The 21,239-nt window shown below is 41.0% G+C and overlaps 1 protein-coding gene across 3 annotated transcripts in view; it reads left to right on the plus strand.

Moving 5' to 3' along the window:
• The window catches only part of LOC132807990 (visinin-like protein 1), a 106,075-nt gene that overhangs the window by 31,220 nt on the left and 53,616 nt on the right, over positions 1–21,239 (plus strand). For all 3 annotated transcript variants that reach the window (XM_060821890.1, XM_060821886.1, XM_060821897.1), the window contains one exon: positions 10,763–10,929. In XM_060821890.1, the coding sequence (XP_060677873.1) occupies positions 10,768–10,929 (162 nt within the window). In that variant the 5' untranslated portion in view covers positions 10,763–10,767. The remainder of the gene's footprint in view (positions 1–10,762; positions 10,930–21,239) is intronic.

Below are 21,239 nucleotides of genomic sequence, written 5' to 3' on the forward strand. Positions count from 1 at the left end.
AATGGGTAGCTTGCATTTAGATATTTCCGGACTTGGCTGACCCACCTCGATTTTACTCATTTATTGTTCCGGGGCAGCACCTGAGGGATGAAGTCTGACCCACCAACCCTCAAAATAGATCCTAGATGGCCAATGGAGCAGAATAGTGCTAAGGCTGGTTGCATTGATTTTGTGGGACTTTAGGAGAAAGTGAGGACTGCAGATGCTGGAGATCAGAGCCGAAAATGTGTTGCTGGAAAAGTGCAGCAGGTCAGGCAGCATCCAAGGAGCAGGAGAATCGACGTTTCGGGCATGAGCCCTTCTTCAGGAACGAAGAAGGGCTCATGCCCGAAACATCGATTCTCCTGTTTCTTGGATGCTTCCTGCTGCGCTTTTCCAGCAACACATTTTCGTCTTTGTGGGATTTTTTCCCATTTGTAATAAAAGTGGTTAAGGTCTTCAGCCTTAAAAACCTCACTCCCTTATGCCAACCCGACTCACATCACTGCTTTCCGTCCCTTGGCCTCTCACACCAACTATGCCAACTGAATGCCAACTCATCTAGTATATGCAGTAGATAGACCTCAGGAGTCGTGGAGATGAAATGAATCAAAAATATACAAACATGAGAGCATTCTGGTGTTTTTCACTTTAGCACGGAAAGTCTCCCAAACATGAAACTCATCCAAATATTTTAAGTATCAACTAGTGCATCTCTGTTCATTCTTTACTTCAAAAACAGTCCACCGCTTAAACTAGGAGGAAGTGAGGTCTGCAGATGCTGGAGATCAGAGTCGAGAGTATGTTGCTGGAAAAGCACAGCAAGTCAGGCAGCATCCAAGTAGCAAGAGAATTGACATTTTGGGCTGGAGCCCTTCATCGGGAAGGGCTTCATCATCCTGTTGAAGGGCCCCAGCCCAAAACATTAATTCCCCTGCTCCTCAAATGTTGCCTGACACTGCCCCTTAAACTGTTAATCAAACTGTGAACTCAGAACCCAAGTGGAGATAAGAGTAGGTTTAGAAACACAGCCAGGTTTTCATAATATTATAAAAGTTTTTAAGGGATAGGTCAACTAATGCTGCACAAGCAGATGTTATACCTACTGACCTGTCAACCAAAGCAATCTTATAAATTTTGAACAATCATTGTGGTTGTCAGCCAGTGTTTTTCTCCAGATTTAAGAGTGGGAGTTTTTAAGAAAACTTCACAACATGACAATTCATCAGACCTTATTATTCTTTTGAGATGCATTTATGACTGCTCCAAATATTGATGACTACCGTGGTGAATGTTAAAAACCTTGCAACAGCCATAATGATGAAATAATTATGTTTGGACTCAACAGAGTTCAAATGGTAAAAACAATGACTGCAGATGCTGGAAACCAGATTCTGGATCAGTGGTGCTGGAAGAGCACAGCAGTTCAGGCAGCATCCAACGAGCAGCGAAATCGACGTTTCGGGCAAAAGCCCTTCAACTTCACCAACACATTCCACCCTGACCTTAAATTTACCTGATCATCTCTGACACCTCCCTCCCCTTCCTGGACCTCTCCATTTCAATTAATGACGACTGACTTGACACTGACATTTTTTACAAACCCACCGACTCCCACAGTTACCTGGATTACACCTCTTCCCACACTATCTCTTGCAAAAATGCCATCCCGTATTCCCAATTCCTCCGCCTCCGCCGTATCTGCTCCCAGGAGGACCAGTTCCACCACAGAACACACCAGATGGCCTCCTTCTTTAGAGACCGCAATTTCCCTTCCCACTTGGTTAAAGATGCCCTCCAACGCATCTCGTCCACATCCTGCACTTCCGCCCTCAGACCCAACCCCTCCAACCGTAACAAGGACAGAACGCCCCTGGTGCTCACCTTCCATCCTACAAGCCTTCACATAAACCAAGTCATCTGCCGACATTTCCGCCACCTCCAAAAAGACCCCACCACCAGGGATATATTTCCCTCCCCACCCCTTTCCACCTTCCGCAAAGACCATTCCCTCCGTGACTACCTGGTCAGGTTCACGCCCCCCTACGACACACCCTCCCATCCTGGCACTTTCCCCTGCCACCGCAGGAACTGTAAAACCTGTACCCACACTTCCTCCCTCACCTCTATCCAAGGCCCTAAAGGAGCCTTCCACATCCATCAAAGTTTTACCTGCACATCCACTAATATCATTTATTGTATCCATTGCTCCCGATACAGTCTCCTCTACATTGGGGAGACTGGGCACCTCCTAGCAGAGCGCGTTAGGGAACATCTCCGAGACACCCGCACCAATCAACCACACCGCCCCGTGGCCCAACATTTCAGCTCCCCTTCCCACTCTGCCGAGGACATGGAGGCTCTGGGCCTCCTTCACCGCTGCTCCCTCACTACCAGTCGCCTGGAGGAAGAATGCCTCATCTTCCGCCTTGAAACACTTCAACCCCAGGGCATCAATGTGGACTTCAACAGCTTCCTCATTTCCCCTTCCCCCACCTCATCCTAGTTTCAAACGTCCAGCTCAGCACTCTCCCCATGACTTGTCCGGACTTGTCCAACCTGTCTAGCTCCTTTTCCATCTATCCTCTCCACCCTCTCCTCCCTGACCTATCACCTTCATCTCCTCCCCCACTCACCCATTGTACTCTATGCTACTTTCTCCCCACCCCCATCTTCCTCTAGCTTATCTCTCCACACTTTCAGGCTCACTGCCTTTATTCCTGATGAAGGGCTTTTGCCCGAAACGTCGATTTCGCTGCTCGTTGGATGCTGCCTGAACTGCTGCGCTCTTCTAGCACCACTGATCCAGAACAGAGTTCAAATGGCCCAACTAATGCCCCATGGAGATTTTGCATTTGGGCCCCAACTGCCATTTTCAAAGAAGGCTCCAGCCATAGAGTGCTGATTGAGGAGAAAAGGTCCATTCTTCACTTGAACCTATGGTGGAACTTGGTGAAACAAATATTGAATAGCGACCAGTCCATAACTGTGTATTTAACTGCAGTATTGATAAGTACTTTTCCTGAGTACCTCATTATAGAGTACCACATAATAGCACACGCTAAGCTGTTTTTAGCTTATATTTATTGACTAAAGCATAAAGAAAGTGATTTTGTGCAGCAAGCTGCTTGGTGCTATTGAAATGTACTAGCTTTAAACAATTGAGTAAAATTAAGTGGTGAACAGAAGTTGAGTTGCCCAATCATCATCAGTTTCCCTTTAATATCAAAGGTGGCCAGCTCTGGAATTGAGTGTGTAGAGTCATCTGTTGCACGTTTTAACAGGACTGTGGAGCCGGATTACAGGCTTCTGTGGTTTTCTAGACAAGGAAGAACTGACAGATTTTGTTGAAGCTGCCTAGTGCTTCTAGCTTGCCGTTCACCTTTAGTTGCTTGGGTTTCTTGCTGTTCAAAGGAAAAAGTGTCATTGTTTAAGTTTGCTCCATAGGTCATTCTTTCTTGTGTATTTTCTCAAGTCACTAGTGGACATGTGGCATTTCCTGAGATTTATCTTCAAGGCGTCTTGTAGACAAGCATAAGAATGAAAGCAGAAGTAGCTGTTCAGTCCCTTGAGCCTGCTCTACCATTCAATGGGTTCATGGCTGATCTAATTGTAATCTCAAATCTCAATTCCTGCCTACACCTAAAATCCTTTTACCCCTTGCTTCAAAATAATATTTTTACCTCTGCACTAAAACTATTCAACAGCTAGAAGTTTCTTTTTCAGTATGTGGATGTACCAACTAGAGAAGGAGCAAAACTTGACTGTGGGAAATTAGGCAGGGTGAAAGATTGAATTGTGGGGGAGCACTTTGGGACGAGTGATCATAATTTTATTAACTTTAAAACAGATATGGAAAAGGATAGACCAGATCTAAAAGTTAATGTTCTAAATTTGAGAAGGGCCCATTTTGACAGTATTAGACGAGAACTTTCAAAAGCTAATTGGGAGAGACTATTGACAGGTAAAGGGACAGTGGAAAGAGGGAGGCCTTTGAAAATGAGATAACAAAAGTCCAGAGACAGTATGTTTCTATGAATGCAAAGGTCAAGGCTGGTAGGTATAGGGAATGCAGGATGACTAGTGAAATTGAGACTCTGTTCAAGAAAAAGAAGACACAGATAGCTGAGATCGAGTGAGTCCCAGAGGAATATAAGGGTAATAAGAGCATACTTAACAGGGAGCTCATAAAGGCCAAAAATGGGAGATGGGAGATCTTTAGTGAATAGGGTAAAAGAGAATCCATAAAGACTCTACAAATACCTTAAGGAAAAAGAGTAGGTAGGGAGAGAATGAGACCCCTTAAAGATCAACAAGGCATCTATATCTGGAATCACAGGAGATGGGTAAGATACGAAACGAGCATTTCATGTCAGTATTTATTATGGAGAAGGATATCAAAGCTGAAGAACTTGGGGAAGTTAAAAGTGCTATCTTGAACAGTGTCCATATTACAGAAGAGGAGATGCTGGACGTCAAATGCACAAAGGTAAATAAATCCCTGGGACCTGATAGGGTACATCCCAGAACTTTGTGCGAAGCTGGGGTAGAAATAACTGGGCCAATTTCTGAGATATTTGTATCATCAATAGCAGTGCCGGAAGGCTGGAGATTGGCTACTGTAATGCCATTATTTAAGAAAGGCGGTAAGAAAAAGCCAAGGAACTACAGATGAGTGTGCCTGATGTCAGTGGTGGGTATCTTGTTGGAGGGGATTCTGGAGGACAGCACTTATATGTGTTTGTAAAGGCAAGGACTGATTGGGGAGATTCAATGTGACTTCGTGCGTGGGAAATCGGTCTCACTAACTTGGTTGAGTTTTTGAAGAAGTGACAAGAAGACTGATGAAGGTTGAGTGGTAGACAGAGTATATGGATGTCAGCAAGATATTCAACAAAATTCTGCATGGTAGACTGGTTAGCAAGGTTAGATCACATGGAATCAAGGGGAGCTACCCAATTGGATACAAAATTGGTTTGAAAGTAGGAGACAGAAGTTGATGGTGGAGGGTGTTTTTCAGACTGGAAGCCTGTTACTCATGGTATGTCACAAGAGTCGGTGCTCAGTCCAGTTTTATTATTTATATAAATGACTTGGATGTGATTGTAGGAGGTATGGTTAGTAAATTTGCAGATGACAACAAAATTGTTAGTGGACAGTGATGAGGGTTATCTCAGTGTACAACGGAACCTTGATCAGATGGGCTAATGGGCTGAGGAATGGCAGTTGGAGTTTAATTTAGATAAATGTGAGGTGTTGCATTTTGGTAAGGCAAATTAGGGCAAAACTTCTATAGCTAATGGTAAGGCCCTGGGAGTGTTGTCAAACAAAAGAATCTAGGGGTACAGATGTATAGTTTCTTGAAAATAGAGTCTTAGGTATGAGGAGAGTGGTGAAGAAAGTGTTTGGCATGCTTGCCTTCATTGGTCAGTACTCTGTATAGGAATTGGGACGACGTGCTATACAGGAAATTAGTTAAGCCATTCTTAGAATATTGCTATCCAGAATCAACTATGCTCTCCCTACTTGGGAAAGATGTTCTTAAACTTGAAAGAGTTCAAGAAAGATTTGCAGGGATTTTGCCAGGATTGAAGGATTTGCTGTATAGGGAGAAGCTGAATAGTCTAGGGTTTTTTTCCCTGCAGCGTTGGAGGCTGAGGGGTGACTTTGTAGAGATTTATAAAATCATGAAGGCATGGACAGGGGGAATAGCCATGGTCTTTTTCCCAGGGTAGGGAAGTCCACAACTAGGGAGCATAAGTTTAAAGTGAGAGGGGAAAGATTTGAAGGGGCTCTGAGGTGCAATGTTTTCATGCAGTGGGTGGTGCATGAATGGAACAAGCTGCCAGGCAAAGTGGTGGAGGCAGGTACAATTACAATGTCTAAAAGGCATCCCAATGGGTATATGGATAGGAATGGTTTAGAGGAATGTGGGCTAAATGCTGGAAAATGGGACTTGACTAATTTAGTCGGCGTGGTTGAGTTGGTCTGAAGGATCTGATTCCATGCTTACCACTCTTTGAAGCTATAACTCTCCTTCCACCCTTTGTCAAGAGTTTGGTGCTGGAAAAGCACAGCAGGTCAGGAAGCATCCGATGAGCAGGAGAATCGGTGTTTCAGGCATTAGCTCTTCATCAGAAAACCACACTCACAACTCTGATCTCCAACATATGCAGTCCTCACTTTCTCCTAGTTGATTTCAACCCTACTGCAAAAGCTCTTTCAAGTTCTCCTTCTCTCTCTACAAGGATCTCAGTGAGTGCCTCTCTCACTACATCCCCAGGTCATCTCCTCTGCCTTGATTTCCTGATGAGGTGCTAATGCCTGAAACATCATTTCTCCTGCTCCTCGGATGCTGCCTGACCTGCTGTGCTTTTCCAGCACCACACTCTTGACTCTGATCTCCAGCATCTGCAGTACCCACTTTCTCCTTGTAGTGACCCTTAGGTCTAACTTCACTCATAAGAGGAAACATCCTCTCCATAAGTACCTCGTCAAAACCCTCAAGGTTTTTTTATATTTCAATCAAGTCACCTCTTACTTTTCTCAACTTGTAAATCACCCATCTTTTTCAATTGACTAATTAATATGCAAAGCCCATCCAGCAGTGCTATCACACATAACCAATCTTTTTTTATCCATCACAAAATGACCATGACTTTTTTTTTGTTTTTAACTACAAACCACCATTAGTAAATCACTCATGAGGTCAATTGGATATTAATGTACAAAATCTGTATGGTCCCAACATAGTTTTCACCCTTATTTTCTTTCTGATCCCAGCCTGTTCAGAAATGTTATTACACATCTCTGGAGCAGGTGGGACTTGAACTCGGGCCTCCCAATCCAGGGTAGGGACACTACCACTGCACCACAAGAAATCAATTTAGTTTTAAATTCAGCAAATTAAATCTCTCCACCTGTATTTTATTGTCAGTCAGAAATGGACAATATTAATCACAAACATGAAAGAAATTCTCTTGGCTGAAGGAAACGGGGGAAGATAGTGCCTGCTTATTGTTTATTTCTTTCTCTCCTCGTTCTTGTATTTCTGAAAAACATGTTGGAAGCAAAAAACACCCATTGATTAATGCATTAAGATGTCAAGAAGGGATGGAAACATTTCAATGTTATATTTGTTTTTTTCCCTTTCATCATCTGCCTTAAGGAAATAATGGGTGCATGAAAAGCTGATGGCAACTGACAAAAGATGATGGGGAGGGGAGATTAAGGGACTGGGTAGGTAGTTCAAAGCTGAATTGCTTTATTGCAATATTTATCTGGTCTAAAGTAGAAAAGCTAATGTGAAGGTGGAAGGCATGCTCATGAGGGCGAGATGACAGGAAAGTAGTATTTTGTCATTCAGGGAGAAAAAAGCTGAGAAGGAACCTTGTAAAAGAGTTGGCCTGGTTTCCATAGTGGTGGCAAGTATGATGAGACAGGACTGATCCTGCTGTCGTGATCCTGCTGCTGCAGGCAGGAGCTTGAGTAGGGCAGAATCCAAAGGGGCCAGGTTAACCATCTTACCTCCTTTCCCAAAATGCTTCAGCCTGACACCGGGCATAATACACCATTGAATCACTTGACCACTTCAGAAACACTTCTCATCCTCATCTCTTTCACGTATTATCCATTTTATGAACAAACTCGCAACCCTTATTATGTTGAAAGCCATTGAGCAGTACATAAAACCCTGGGTAAACAAACAGATTCTTCAAAGCAGCTACACAAACAATATGATGCACTTACAAAAGGATCAGACCATTGGATTTCAGCCAGGAGACCATAAAACTCCCTATGTAAACAACCACACTTCAGAATTGCAATTTCAACTGAGTGCCAAGCTGAATGAATAAAAGCAATAGGAAAAGATGTAATAGTTTAATTTAAATTTGAGGCTGGATTCTCATCCTAGAAGTAGAGTCATGAGAGTTCTGCAGATGATGACTGGATTCAATCATGTCTCACCTGAAAAGTGCTGGGAGGCAGCCATATGGTCTGCTGGATGCCAAGAGGATGGAGGCACTGTTAAAAGGCCCACTTAGGTGTTCGAGTTGCAGTGACAGTTGAGAATGTGGTGCTGGAAAAGCCAGTCAAACAAAAAACTGCCCTCTAGCCTTTGCATCCCTTCACTACCCACACATTTTCCATTCCCCACCCATACCAACTTGTAACACCTCATGCTGCCACTTATCTCCTAAGGCCCCCATATCGTCATAGGTGCCTCAACTCAACAATTCACTGCACTTCCCTCTTCCCAAACCCAATTCCTCATTCCCTCCATTCCAGTCTATAGAACTGACAAGCCTATTACAACTGTTACAACAGAACTAATGAATGCAGTAGTTAGAATAATATGTGTGGGAAAGCATTTTTGAAAAAGAAAATCATACACTCGTCACATCTTGAAAAATCTGCTTTTTCTACAGACTCATAAAAATTTCAATCATTTAGACATTATCAGTAGCAGAATCTATTAGTTTTTGACTTCAATTTAACTTGTAGAAATTTTGCAATTGATAGAATTGATCAAAGGGAAAAAGCTGCTAAGCAACGTTCTCTAATAGGTACAGCTGCATGAACAGACTACTGGATGTCTGACCTCTCAACCAGTCTCATTACCTATTTAAAATAAAATTTCCTTTGCATTTTTTTTCCAAGTTTTAACATCCATTAGAGAGTTTCATCACACAGTCTGTGCCTCATAGGTGGAAATGTTGCACAATAAATATTAAAGAATCCAGATTTATATTTTTGAATAATCAGCACTAAATGGAACCTTCTCATTTGGCAGCCATTACATAAACAAAAACTGTTGTAGGCCTTGCAAAATAAGAATGCTAAAAATAACTAGCTTATTTTCTGAGAAAGGGCAGCATTTCATCAACTCATTTCACAACATGCTGGTTGACAGTGTACTGCAATAAGTAAACTGCAACTGACAACAATTTGATTTAGTTCCATTAAGCTTGAGCAAAGGTACTCTGCAGTGAATCTGAGGCTGTTTGTAGCCAGAGATTGTGCAACAGTAATCGAGATCAATCACAGTTATGGACATGCAGTAAAGCATGATGCAGTTTGTTTTGCCGTCCTCTGTAATCATTCAAACTAAACTCTCCAGTGGCAGTCTGAATAAGTTTCGATACACATGGAATTTTCTGGGGAATTAAGTTGGTCCACGTGTGTCTGTAAAATCTGGCTGTGCATTTCCCAATCTACTTTGCTGGAAATCAAAGTATATTGAGTGAATTTTGAAACCACTGTCCCCAAGCTCACTACTTTTCTTCTGTGAATAGTGACAAGATGATTCTGTTCGTGGATCAGCTGCATATCTATATTGGTATCTTAATTCAAAATTGCATTTGAATTGCACTTTTGCTTTTTGTAACCAGCTATTCCGTCTTGTGCAGGGAATCTTAACGATCAACATATCTAAAAATAATGAGAAATATTGAATTTCCCGTTAACCTTCTACAAACTCATTTATATTGAGTAAAGAAACATATTTTGAATAGGCTACGATAAAAAGTAATCTTGCGTCATACTCTTGTAGCGTAAGATAAAATTCTAATTTATTGGAAGAAGTAGAACTTAAATTTAACATTTAATTATTGAAATCGATTACCTTAATCGTGGATGTATGTAAACAATTACATATATCAATTGTATGAACAACAGAAGTTTGCACGAGATTTGGCAAGCCAAGTCAGTGGAAGTCCAGGCTGATAAAAAAACAGTAGTACCATTTTTCCAGGGTTGAACATGGTGGGTTGAGTTGGATGTTATGAATTTTTCTCAATACTTTCCTACCTGCCACATGTTAGGGCTGTTATAAAGATTGACACCGCTTTTCCAATCACAGCTTGCTTTCCATATTACAGTGAGCCATGAAGTTGACAGGCAGGTGACTGCCCTTGAGCCTTTTGAAACCCATATTATTGGCCATTAAAGAGCATCCTTAAGGGCTGCATTATGTGATAGGGTAAGCTGGAGGCAGATTTCACTGAGAGGGCTACATTTGGGCAAGAAAGACCCCTGTGCCTATCAGAGATGATATTCTATTGGTTACAACATCCCCCCCCCATCTTTAATCCTGCTTTTTCAAACTGAACTCTGGACTCCTCTCATCGTCTGTGGGATCTACAAACCAAATGTGCCTATTAATCTGGTCTGCAATAGCCTACTCCTCAGGGACTGCCTTTAATCCCAGCAGTAGCCATAGCTCAATCCTAGCATGGCTGGGCCTACGGAGCTGTCAGCCAATCAGATTAGCTGATTTTTAGGGCAGGACTACTTCCAAGATAGGACTGTAAATCCCACTCTGAAACAGTTGAAGCAGACACTAAAATAGCTGAATTTCTAGTGAGCAGGGTGACACCCAGCATTTCCATCAGATGGGTGGATGGGGCCAATACAATTCAGTCCAGTGTTCAGGAAATGTTAGGAAAAATAAAAGAATTCCTATCCATGAACAACTAGCAAAATTGCTTTTTACTACCAAGCATTCAAGCTCTGCCTAAATGAAATGAATGGAAAATAATTACTTTTGGTGCTATTTTCACTATAGTTCCTCAAGTCCTGAATATGCCATATATTGTAATAATATTTGTACATTATTTTATCACTTTGTCTCTCCATCATGTTGCTGATTATTATTTATATCATAACAAATAAAACTAATCATTTGCCATTGGAAAATTGAAAACTTGCATCTAGCACTTGAGAATCCAGAATTAAAGTGGCGATTAGTTACCTTTTTAAATGCCGTACCATGTCTTTTCAGGGACAATGGGGAAACAGAACAGCAAACTTGCCCCTGAGGTCATGGAAGATCTGGTGAAGAACACAGAATTTAATGAACACGAACTCAAACAATGGTACAAAGGATTCCTTAAAGACTGTCCTAGTGGCAGGCTGAACCTGGATGAATTCCAGCAACTGTATGTAAAGGTATGATTATTTTTTATTATAAATCAAGTTTGTTCGTTGACATTATTCCGTTGGTCAAAATAAACAAGCTGATATTACATAAGTTTCCTATTGGTAAAAATGTCAGGGGAAGTTTTATACTCTGTTAAATATTGTATCGTGATTCATAATACAGTTCTTCGTGTTTTTTAATTCACTGGTGGGATGTGGGCATTGCTGGCTGGGTCAGCATTTATTGCCCGTCCTTAGTTGCCATTGAGAAGGTGGGAGTAAGCTGCCTTCTTGAACTGCTACAGTCATCATGTTGGAGGTAGACCTGTAATGCCATTAGGGATGGAATTTCAGAATTTAAACCCAGCAACATTTAAGGAATGGTGATATATTTCCACGTCAGGATGGTGAATGGCTTGGAGAGGAAGTTGCAGGTGACAGTGGTGTTCCTGGCATTGGCATTTGCAAATTAACTACACTTAGCTCATAGTCAATCTGATCCAATGCCATTGTTTAAATTGAGTAAAAGAAAATTGACAGTTAAATTGTCTGACAAGAGATGGATTTTTATTCTTCAAGGTGGATGCTAAGACTCAAAATTGCTCACCTCTGCCATTGATCCATCCTACAAATAAAATGTCCACAAGGCAGCGTTTTCATTGTTGAGAATGAAGAGTTTTGGAGTTGGGCCCACTGCCCCAAAAAGAGTTCTATAGGAACTGCTGGCTACTGAAGCATACAGTTTAAAAAGACCTGCCTCAGAGCTCTGGACCTCATCCCAGTTGTATAAAAGTAATGAGACAGAAAACAGTCCTGAATTTTACCCCTTTGCACAGAATCACACCATTCTCCTTTCATGACAAACTATGCTCCCCCTCTACCCTCAATGGCCCCTAATGCTCTCCATGTCAAGATATGCACCTCTATCCTCTCCCATAACCCCACATATCTTCATGCCAAGCTGTGCCTCTTCAATGACTTCCCATAGCTTCTCAGACATTCCATGGCAACCCTTCCACGTAACCCCACAGCTCTGCATAGCCTCTATGCCAAACTGTGCTGTGCACCCATTCCTATGGCCTGTCTCACCCATCATTGCAACTATGCCTTGTAGCCATTCCACCATGGTTCTTCATATTCTCTGTGCCAAGCTTTACGTTTTCTACCCACTCTTCACAACCCATCCACAAAGCAGCAGGCTGATTTATGTTCACCCCAACTTCCCCATGGCCCCTTATACCCTCTCTGCAAATCTCGGCCCTTCCATGCCTATGCACACAGTATACACAAAAGAAACATTCACTCACCTTTCCGCAATAAACAACTTTTAGAGACCTAAAAGAGTGTCAATCAACCAGATATTTAAAGAGCCAATAGCAGAAACTGCAAGCATGTGACACCTGTTTATCTCATGTAAATAATGATTAAGCAATTGAAAAATAGTTCTATGAGAAAAGTTAATCTGGCTCCATGAAAATAACACGGGGAAGAAGTGCCTATTTCCACAGCAAAGCCATTGATGTTGGGAATTCAGATCTTGCAATCTGCCACCTTGGTCATCCTTATCCCTTTTTGCACATAATTAAGTATGCTGAAAACAGCCTTGGGAATCCCAGAAACCCTTCTGGTTGACATTTTTCAACTCTGTGGAAATCTATCCCTTAGTATTACTGGAGCTAAAAGTTGTGCTGTGTTATTATCATTTCTTTGCTGTTACTCCTCATGACCCCATTCCCATATCCCATCATTCACAGAAAGTCCAAACTTGTGCGTCTCCCAGTCTGTTGTGAGACTGATGAAACTGTGACCCCATTAAATATTCAATGGCCTTTCTCAAATGCATTACATTTGATGACTGCTGAATGGAGTGATTGTGAATTACAGCTGTTGCTATAAGTGAAATTAATTTTCAATGAAGTGTGTAAATGCATTGCATTTGTGATGCTCAAATGAGGTTGCTCTCGAGGTTTTTTTGTGCATATGCATTATCAAGACATTACCCAAAGAAATTGCCAAAATTGTTACGAATCAGAGATAATTTTCATGTCAAAGTAGCTGTCGGCTTCAAGCTGTTGCTGATTTTTACCATGAGAAATTAACTGAATATTGAAACAGTAATGATTCTTTCGTATGTTGTGCTACAAAGCGCAAATTTTTAATAAGCAGAGGTGTATTGGATTTTTGTAAAATCTTAGGCTGCTGTTGATGTGTTCTGTGCAACTTTCAACATGCCATTATAGAAATAATTTAAAAGCAATGGAAAGGTACAATGCACATTCAATGTTACCTTACAGGGGATAATACGTTGTAGTAATGAAAAAAACTTGAGATTTTAGGGCTTATTTTAATGGAAATCTTGAAGAGTTACAAGAAACTAATGAGTAGGATAAACAAATGATTGGTATGATTGTAGCAAGAATCCACATTAAAATTTGTAGAGTCATAGAGATGTACAGCAGGGAAACAGACCTTTTGGTCCAATCCGTCCATGCCGACCAGATATCCCAACCCAATCTAGTCCCACCTGGCCCATATCCCTCAAAATTCATATACTTATCCAAATGCCTTTAAAATGCTGCATTTGTACCAGCCTCCACCATTTTCTCTGCCAGCTCATTCCATACATGTACCACCCTCTGCATGAAAAAGTTGCCCCTTAAGTCTCTTTTGTACCTTTCCCCTCTCACCCTAAACCTATGCCCTAAGTTCCGGACTCCTTGACCCCAGAGAAAAGACTTTGCCTATTTACCCTATCCATGCCCCTCATAATTTTGTAAACCTCTATAAGGTCACCCCTCAGCCTCCGACGCTCCAGGGAAAACAGCCCCAGCCTGTTCAGCCTTTCCTCTATACCTCAAAACCTCCAACCCTGGCAACATCCTTATAAATCTTTTCTGAACCCTTTGAAGTTTCACAACATTTTGAAGGAGACCAGAATTGCACACCAATATTCCAACAGTGGCCTACCACATCTTGAAAATAATCAAAGCATTACAGGAATGTTGGAAATAAAGGTTACCCAGAAGGGTATTTCAAGATCTGGAATTTTCTGCCTTACGCATTGCTGAATTAAAGTTCAAACAGTGGAAATTTCACAGTATAAGAACTCACTGAGATTAGACTAGATGATAAACAGTTTTGATCAGGACAATGGCTTGTTTCTGTGCTGTGGTTTTCTACGATTCTACGGGTTGGAATTTCATCGTGCATATGTAAACATGGGTGCAGGTGCGTTGCGTACATAATAATGCTATGCCAAAATATCATTGCTGTTTTATATTAATCTGTTGATCCTTAAATTGGAATTCACCTCAGTTTATTATTATGACTCCACCCCTCGGCAGTGTGAGGCTCCCGCATGGATGTTGGTTCATACTGGATTAAAATGGAGCATTGAGCTCAGAAAACAGAAAGTGTTTCATTTATTATGCTTTGTTTGCATTTTTTAAAGCATTAATTTATCATTTCTAGGATTTGTGTTGTGTTTCTTAGTATTTCTTTGACTGTATTTCAGTGGCAATTATTTAAATTGCTGAAAAAATTGAAAAGCTTCAAGCTTGCATTCTCCTAAATATGCAAGAATAGGTTTGGACTTTGTTTTAGGGTATAATGTAGATGTTAGTAAATTGGTTATTTTGTACCTTCGTGAAATTTTATTCTGGCTGAAGGTATTAGGAGAAGCTCAATCATTGTTTATCAGAAAGCCTGGATGGTTTTCCTGCTGCTAAATCCTGCAAAGTTGTATTGTTTGCCATTACTTCCAATTATGTGGTTTCTAAATTCTAAGAAATCTGCTCCATTTAATCAGCTGCAACTTATTAAATCAGGCAATACACAATGTTTTCACTCTCATTAGCAGTGAATATCGTGCAAGTAAAAATTCCACATTTACCAATGGAATTTACCATTCTTAAGCTGGCTCAACCACCAACCACCCACACAAGGTCAAGAAAAAGCAATGACCTTGCAGGTTGTTAAGGTAGAAGGTATTGTCTTTAAGGAAAATTAAACATATTAGCCAGGTTGTCTTGGAAAGATTTATGAACAGAATCAGGGGAGAAAGGAACTGAAGATAATTATTAGAATTAATGAAATCTTTAGGATTCTACATCACCACCCCATTCCCATGGAAAATCAGGAAAGATTTATCAACTGATTTATATCATTGTTGTAGGTATTTTGATCAACCTGCTCCAACATCTTATGAACAGATGGGATTTGAACCTAGACCTCAGGCCCAGAGGTAGACACACTATCATTGCAAAGTCTAGTTAGATGTGATTGTGGATCACAGTGGTGTGCTTATTCATGAAATAGATTTTGGTGGCATTGCAGATCAAATGATGTTAACTGTTCACACCACTAAATTATTTTTTATTCATTGTTGAAATGTGATTTGACTTCATCCAGGATGGGCTTGACCTATCTTGTTTTAAAGTAAAAAAACTGTAATATTGTTTCGTGACAAATCTGTGATTGTAATCCTTTCAGGTTTCTAGATAGACATCTGTTACAGAATTCAACATGAACATTTCGCAGTGAAATTAAATCAATGGCTCAAAGCATAAATGTAGTAGATTGTCTGTATCCCTCAGTGTAAAGGAAAAGAAATTGGCAGGCCAAATCGGGAAGCTTCCATTCTGGTGGGACCTGGGTGGGCTGTGCCTAAAACAACTTGTGAAAAATCAATGTTCCCACTGTTGGTTTTAAATCAGGCCTTAATTGAGTAAGTAGGATTCTGATGGCAGTTTAGAATTCAACAGTCAGATTATGTGGTCCAGCAAAGGAGGGCTTTCAAAGTAATAATTAGAAATTGGTTGCAATAATGCAACACTCCCTGGACATTAAGTGCCTGCAATCCTGTTGATCCATGTTGATGATGTTCATCCTTAAAAATGTACCATTGCAGTATCAGCGAGGCAGCTAGGATCAGAAGTATAAGTGAAAGAAACTATTGTTTTCAGCAATGCTTTTATTATATGGATTCTTAGCTTCATAGTTGTTTTGATGGTTCCTTAGAGAGCTTGTAGTATGAAGAAATCTGTATAATACTATGAACTAGTTAAAAACTCATTGGCAAAGTTTGGTCCATTGTATGCGTATACAGTAACTGAAATTCCATTTGTTGCAATGATTTCCTTCATGATGTAATCACTGCATCAGACATGAGACCTTGCAGTTACTTGATTCAAATCAGCTGGATTCCTAGTTTACTGCAATCATTAATGTTTCCTCTGTGTTTGAAGAAGCCCATCCCAATATATTTCCGTGGGAAGAAAGACAGCATCGACAGGTCTAGCACAAGAGCTTGAAATAATTTCTTCTCATGGTTTTCTCAGGACCTTGTCACCAAACTGAATATCCTGCTCTGGCTGGACATGTTGTGAAACCCAGAATTCTATGATGTAATTGTTGCACGAGATAAAATCTTGGGACTCTCAGAATGACCAATCCCTCATGACAAAATTATGAATTATTTGCAAATGCTTTGATTCTATGCATTTTTGATGGCCTGATCATTCAATATCTTGAGATGTTCCTACAGAGTTGTGGTGGTTTTCAGTGTAAAAGGTTTCAACACTACAGCAAAACCATGTCTATTTGTTCAGGCCTTGTCATGGGGATATGGGATAAAGCATCCACTATGCTTTGTTTTCCCAGGACATATTTGCATCAGACCTCGTCATTCTTGGTCTGAATCATTGTTAACATGCGGAGGTGCTTTTGCAAGTTGCTCAGAAGTTAAACATGTCATCAAGGCTTCATGATCTGTCCCTATCTTGATAGGGAGATCAAGAACATAATTGGCAAGCTCTTTGCAAGACCGTATAGCAGCTAATGTTTCTTTCTCTATCATCTGTATTTTTGAGTAGCCTCCATCTAAGACAGCATGCCTGGTAGACCGAACTTTCCATCTGCCTATAACTGAAAAAGTATAACTCTCAGTCCTGCTGAAGACACAATCTGCAGCATTGATAATAGGTAGCTCTGGGTTATAAATGATGAAAATATTGGGTGATATCAGCATCTCTTTGATTTTTCTCTAGCAGCCTCTGTTGTACTTTCTCCCAACATAGGGACATGGATAGGATAAATAGATTATGTCTTTTTCCTGGGGTCAGGGAGTCCAGAACTAGAGGGCATAGGTTTAGGGTGAAGAGGGTAAAGATATAAAAGAGACCTAAGGGGCAACTTTTTCACATAGAGGGTAGTACGTGTATGGAATGAGCTGCCAGAGGAAGTGGTGGAGGCTGGTACAATTGCAGCATTTAAAAGGCATTTGGATGGGTATATGAATAGAAAGGGTTTGGAGGGTTATGGACTGGGTGCTGGCAGGTGGGACTAGATTGGGTTGGGATATCTGGTCGGCATGGACGGGTTGGACCAAAGGGTCTGTTTCCGTGCTGTATATCTCTATGACTCTATGGCTTGTTATAACAACTGGCACATTGGGTTTTAAACCTTGAGAGCTTAGTCATTTTCTAAGGGGCTCAGAAACCTCCTTCTTCCTATTTGTTTGGGATGTAGGCATCACTGGCAAGATTAGCATTTATAGGCAATCGATGTTTTTTTTAATTTGCTCCTGGGATATGGAGGCCATTGGTCAGGCCAGTATTTATTGCTCAGCCCTAATTGACTTAGAATTGAGTGGCTTGCTGCGTGGTTAAGAGTTGAGCAGATTGCTGTGTGTCAGGAGTCACATGTAAGGACCAGTTAAGGATTGTTGGTTTAAATGGGGCTAGAAACACCTGTAACACTATTAGGAAAGAAGTTCCAGAATTTTGACCCAATGACCGTGAACGAATGATGATAGATTTCCAAATCAGGCTGGTGTGTGTCTTGAAGGGGAACATGTAGGTGGTGATACTCCCATATATCTGCTGATCTTGTTCACCTAGTTAGCACAAATTATAGGTTCAGAAGGTACTGTTGAAGGAGGAGTACTGGTCCAGTAGTTGAGGAGGAACATTAGTTAGTGAAAAGGATAAGGCTTCCTTGCCCATATTTGTCCTGACATCATGAAACTTCAGTTCTCTTCTGCAATGGGGTATGACCCTTCCAGAGATGCTGATGGTGGTGTATGGGGCATTGTCTATAAGATAGGATTTGGAGAGTATGATTATGTCAAGCTGCTACTTGAAATTGTTTGTGGGACAGCTCTCCCAATTCATACACATGCCCACAGATATTAGAAGAGAGGGCTTTGCAGGTTGGAGAGGTTTTGATTTGCCTTTGCCTTTTGCAGTGCCTAGGCTGATGGTGGTAGTCTGTCAGGCTTCATTGTGAAGGAGCAGCGCTCCAAAAGCTAGTGCTTCCAAACAAATGTGTTGGTTTAACCTGGTGTTGTGTGATTTTTAACTTTATAATGGTTTGTGTAACTACGTTGCTTGCCATTACCATTTGAAAGGACATTTACAAATCAATCACCTGGCTGTCACAGTGAAGTCACATGTGGACCAGTCCAACTAAATACGGCCAGACCAAGTAAGTACAGCAGATTTCCTTTCTGAAAAAACTTGAAAATACATCTTGTTTCCCATGACTAGGATACAGAGCTGCTGTAGCTTTGGATTGATTTGTTGATTTTGCTAAAGAACATTTTCTGGTTTCTGGATCTTGCCATCCTTTAGGGATTTTCTTTTGACTGATTCTGTCCAGATGTATTGCAACGACGCAAACTCGGAAATAGCCCTTCCAATGGCAGGAATGGCATTTAGCGACATTGGTGCAGTATATTTTGTGTGTGTGTGTGTGTGTGTGCGCGCGCGCATTTTCCCACTACACTTTTCACATTTATCCACGGAAGTTGCTGTACATTCCTGCTGACTCCCCTGTACTAATATAACCTTCTGCTGTTAAACTTAACATATTCTACTGAATTGGTCAATATTAGGATTTGCTTCTTCTGGTTACCCTGATTCAGTTACTGATTTTTGCACCCTGTTATGGGCCAGACCACTCAAAACATATCAAGGACATAGCTTAGACCCTATTTTTATCTTACTTAAATACACATGTAATCTGCCATTCAAGATGTGATTTAATTGGTCAAAATATTAGGCTTTAAACAAAGCACACTTATTCCCACACTGTATTTAAAATGCAAGCAAAAAAAATTGGTATAAATTTAACTTTACCAAAATACTTCACAAAATAATATTATTTAAGTACTCCTCATCAACTGTTCCAATATAGCAGCTTCCCATAAAGACACCCTTTGCAAAGGCAAATTCATTCAAACAGATTTCCCTCACTTGCTATCTCCTCCAGTCCAGGAGAACATAGAACATAGTACAATACAGCACAGAATAGGCCCTTCAGCCCACGACGTTGTGCCAAACATTTGTCCTAGCTTAAGCATCTATCCATGTACCTATCCAATTGCTGCTTAAAGGTCACCAATGATTCTGACTCTGCCACTCCCACAGGCAGCGCATTCCATGCCCCGACCACTCTCTGGGTAAAGAACCTACCCTGACATCCCCCCATACCTTCCACCCTTCACCTTAAATTTATGTCCCCTTGTAACACTCTGTTGTTAAAGGAGAAAAAGTCTCTGACTGTCTACTCCATCTATTCCCCTGATCATCTTATAAACTTCTGTCAAGTCACCCCTCATCCTTCACTGTTCCAATGAGAAAAGGCCTAGCACTCTCAACCTATCCTCGTATGACATTTTCTCCATTTCAGGCAACATCCTGGTAAATCTCATCTGCACCCTCTCCAAAGCTTCCACATCTTTCCTAAAATGAGGCAGCCAGAACTGCACACAATACTCCAAATGTGGCCTTACCAAGGTCCTATACAGCTGCAACATCACCTCACGATTCTTGAATTCAAATCCTCTGCTAATGAACGCTAATACACCATAGGCCTTCTTACAAGCTCTATCCACCTGAATGGCAAGTTTCAAAGATCTATGAACATAGACCCCAAGATCCCTCTGCTCCTCCACCTTACTAAGAATCCTGCCGTTAATCCTGTATTCCTCATTCTTATTTGTCCTTCCAAAACGGACAACCTCACACTTGACAGGGTTGAACTCCATCTGCCACTCCTCAGCCCAGTTCTGCAGCCAACAGCCCTCCTCACTATCCACAACTCCACCAATCTTCGTATGGTCTGCAAATTTACTGATCCACCCTTCGACTCCCTCTTCCAAGTCATTAATAAAAATTACAAACAGCAGAGGACCTAGAACAGATTTCTGTGGAACTCCACTTGTAACTGGGCACCAGACTGAATATTAACCAGCTACCACCGCTATTGACATTTTAGGAATTACTATTAATCCAAAACTGAATTGGACTTTGACTCAGGCGGGTCAGAAAGTCAGAATTCTGTGGTGAATAATGTACTTTCAGACTCTCCAATGCCTGACAACAATGTACAAGGCACAAGTCAGGAATATGAGAGAAGCCCACCCACACCTTCAACATAAGCTTCCTTCACCACTGACTATGTGTACCATCTATATGATGCACTGCAGTATATCACCTAAGGCTTCTCTGACAGCACCTTCCAAAGCTGTGATCTCTACCATCTCAAAGGATAAGAATACCAGATGGTTGGGAACAAGTCACACACATTCTTCATGAATTGGAAATACATTGCAATTCCTTCACTGTCACTGGGTCAAAATCTTGGAACTCGTTTCTTAATAGTCCTATGGTGTCCCTGCAAGACCAAAGACTGCAGTGGTTCAAGTTGATATCTCACCACCACCTTCTAAAAGGCAATTAGGGATAAGCAATAAAATCCGAGCTTAGACAGTGAAGCCCACATCCCATGAACAAATAAAAAACAAATGCTTCAACTAAGATTCAGATTAGTTTTTCATTTAAGCTGCCATACACAGTTTTATGCAAGTCTGTATAATTGATAAAAGTGTCACTGTTTCCCTGATCATTAAGTAGGTTCATTAAATTTAGCTTGCTCAACAATGGTGTTTCGTTTGAGACCGAAGTATCTATCAAGGCTATTTTTACTTCCTTGTATGTAGCTTTTTGTTCAGTGCCCCATGCCTTGTTACAATATCATCTACACATCAATATATTGTACACAATAATAGACTGAGATGCACACTGTTTGGTTCCACAGTGAGGCCAGATACAGTGCGATAACTCTTATAGCTTTGGCATCAATTGAGCCATGCTTGTTTGGAGCCTGCAATTTTCAGCTATGGCAGATACTTTTCCATAATGTTCTTTCATTGATTGCTTCCAGATAATCGTTTTGATGATGAGGAATATTAATGGAATCCTCCGAATAAGGAAAATGTTAACTTTATTTAAGAAGCATCTGAATGTAGCTGCAATGAACTACAAGATCATGTGGCA

This window comes from Hemiscyllium ocellatum, chromosome 3, assembly GCF_020745735.1.
Source record: "Hemiscyllium ocellatum isolate sHemOce1 chromosome 3, sHemOce1.pat.X.cur, whole genome shotgun sequence".
NCBI classification, from domain to species: Eukaryota; Metazoa; Chordata; class Chondrichthyes; order Orectolobiformes; family Hemiscylliidae; genus Hemiscyllium; species Hemiscyllium ocellatum.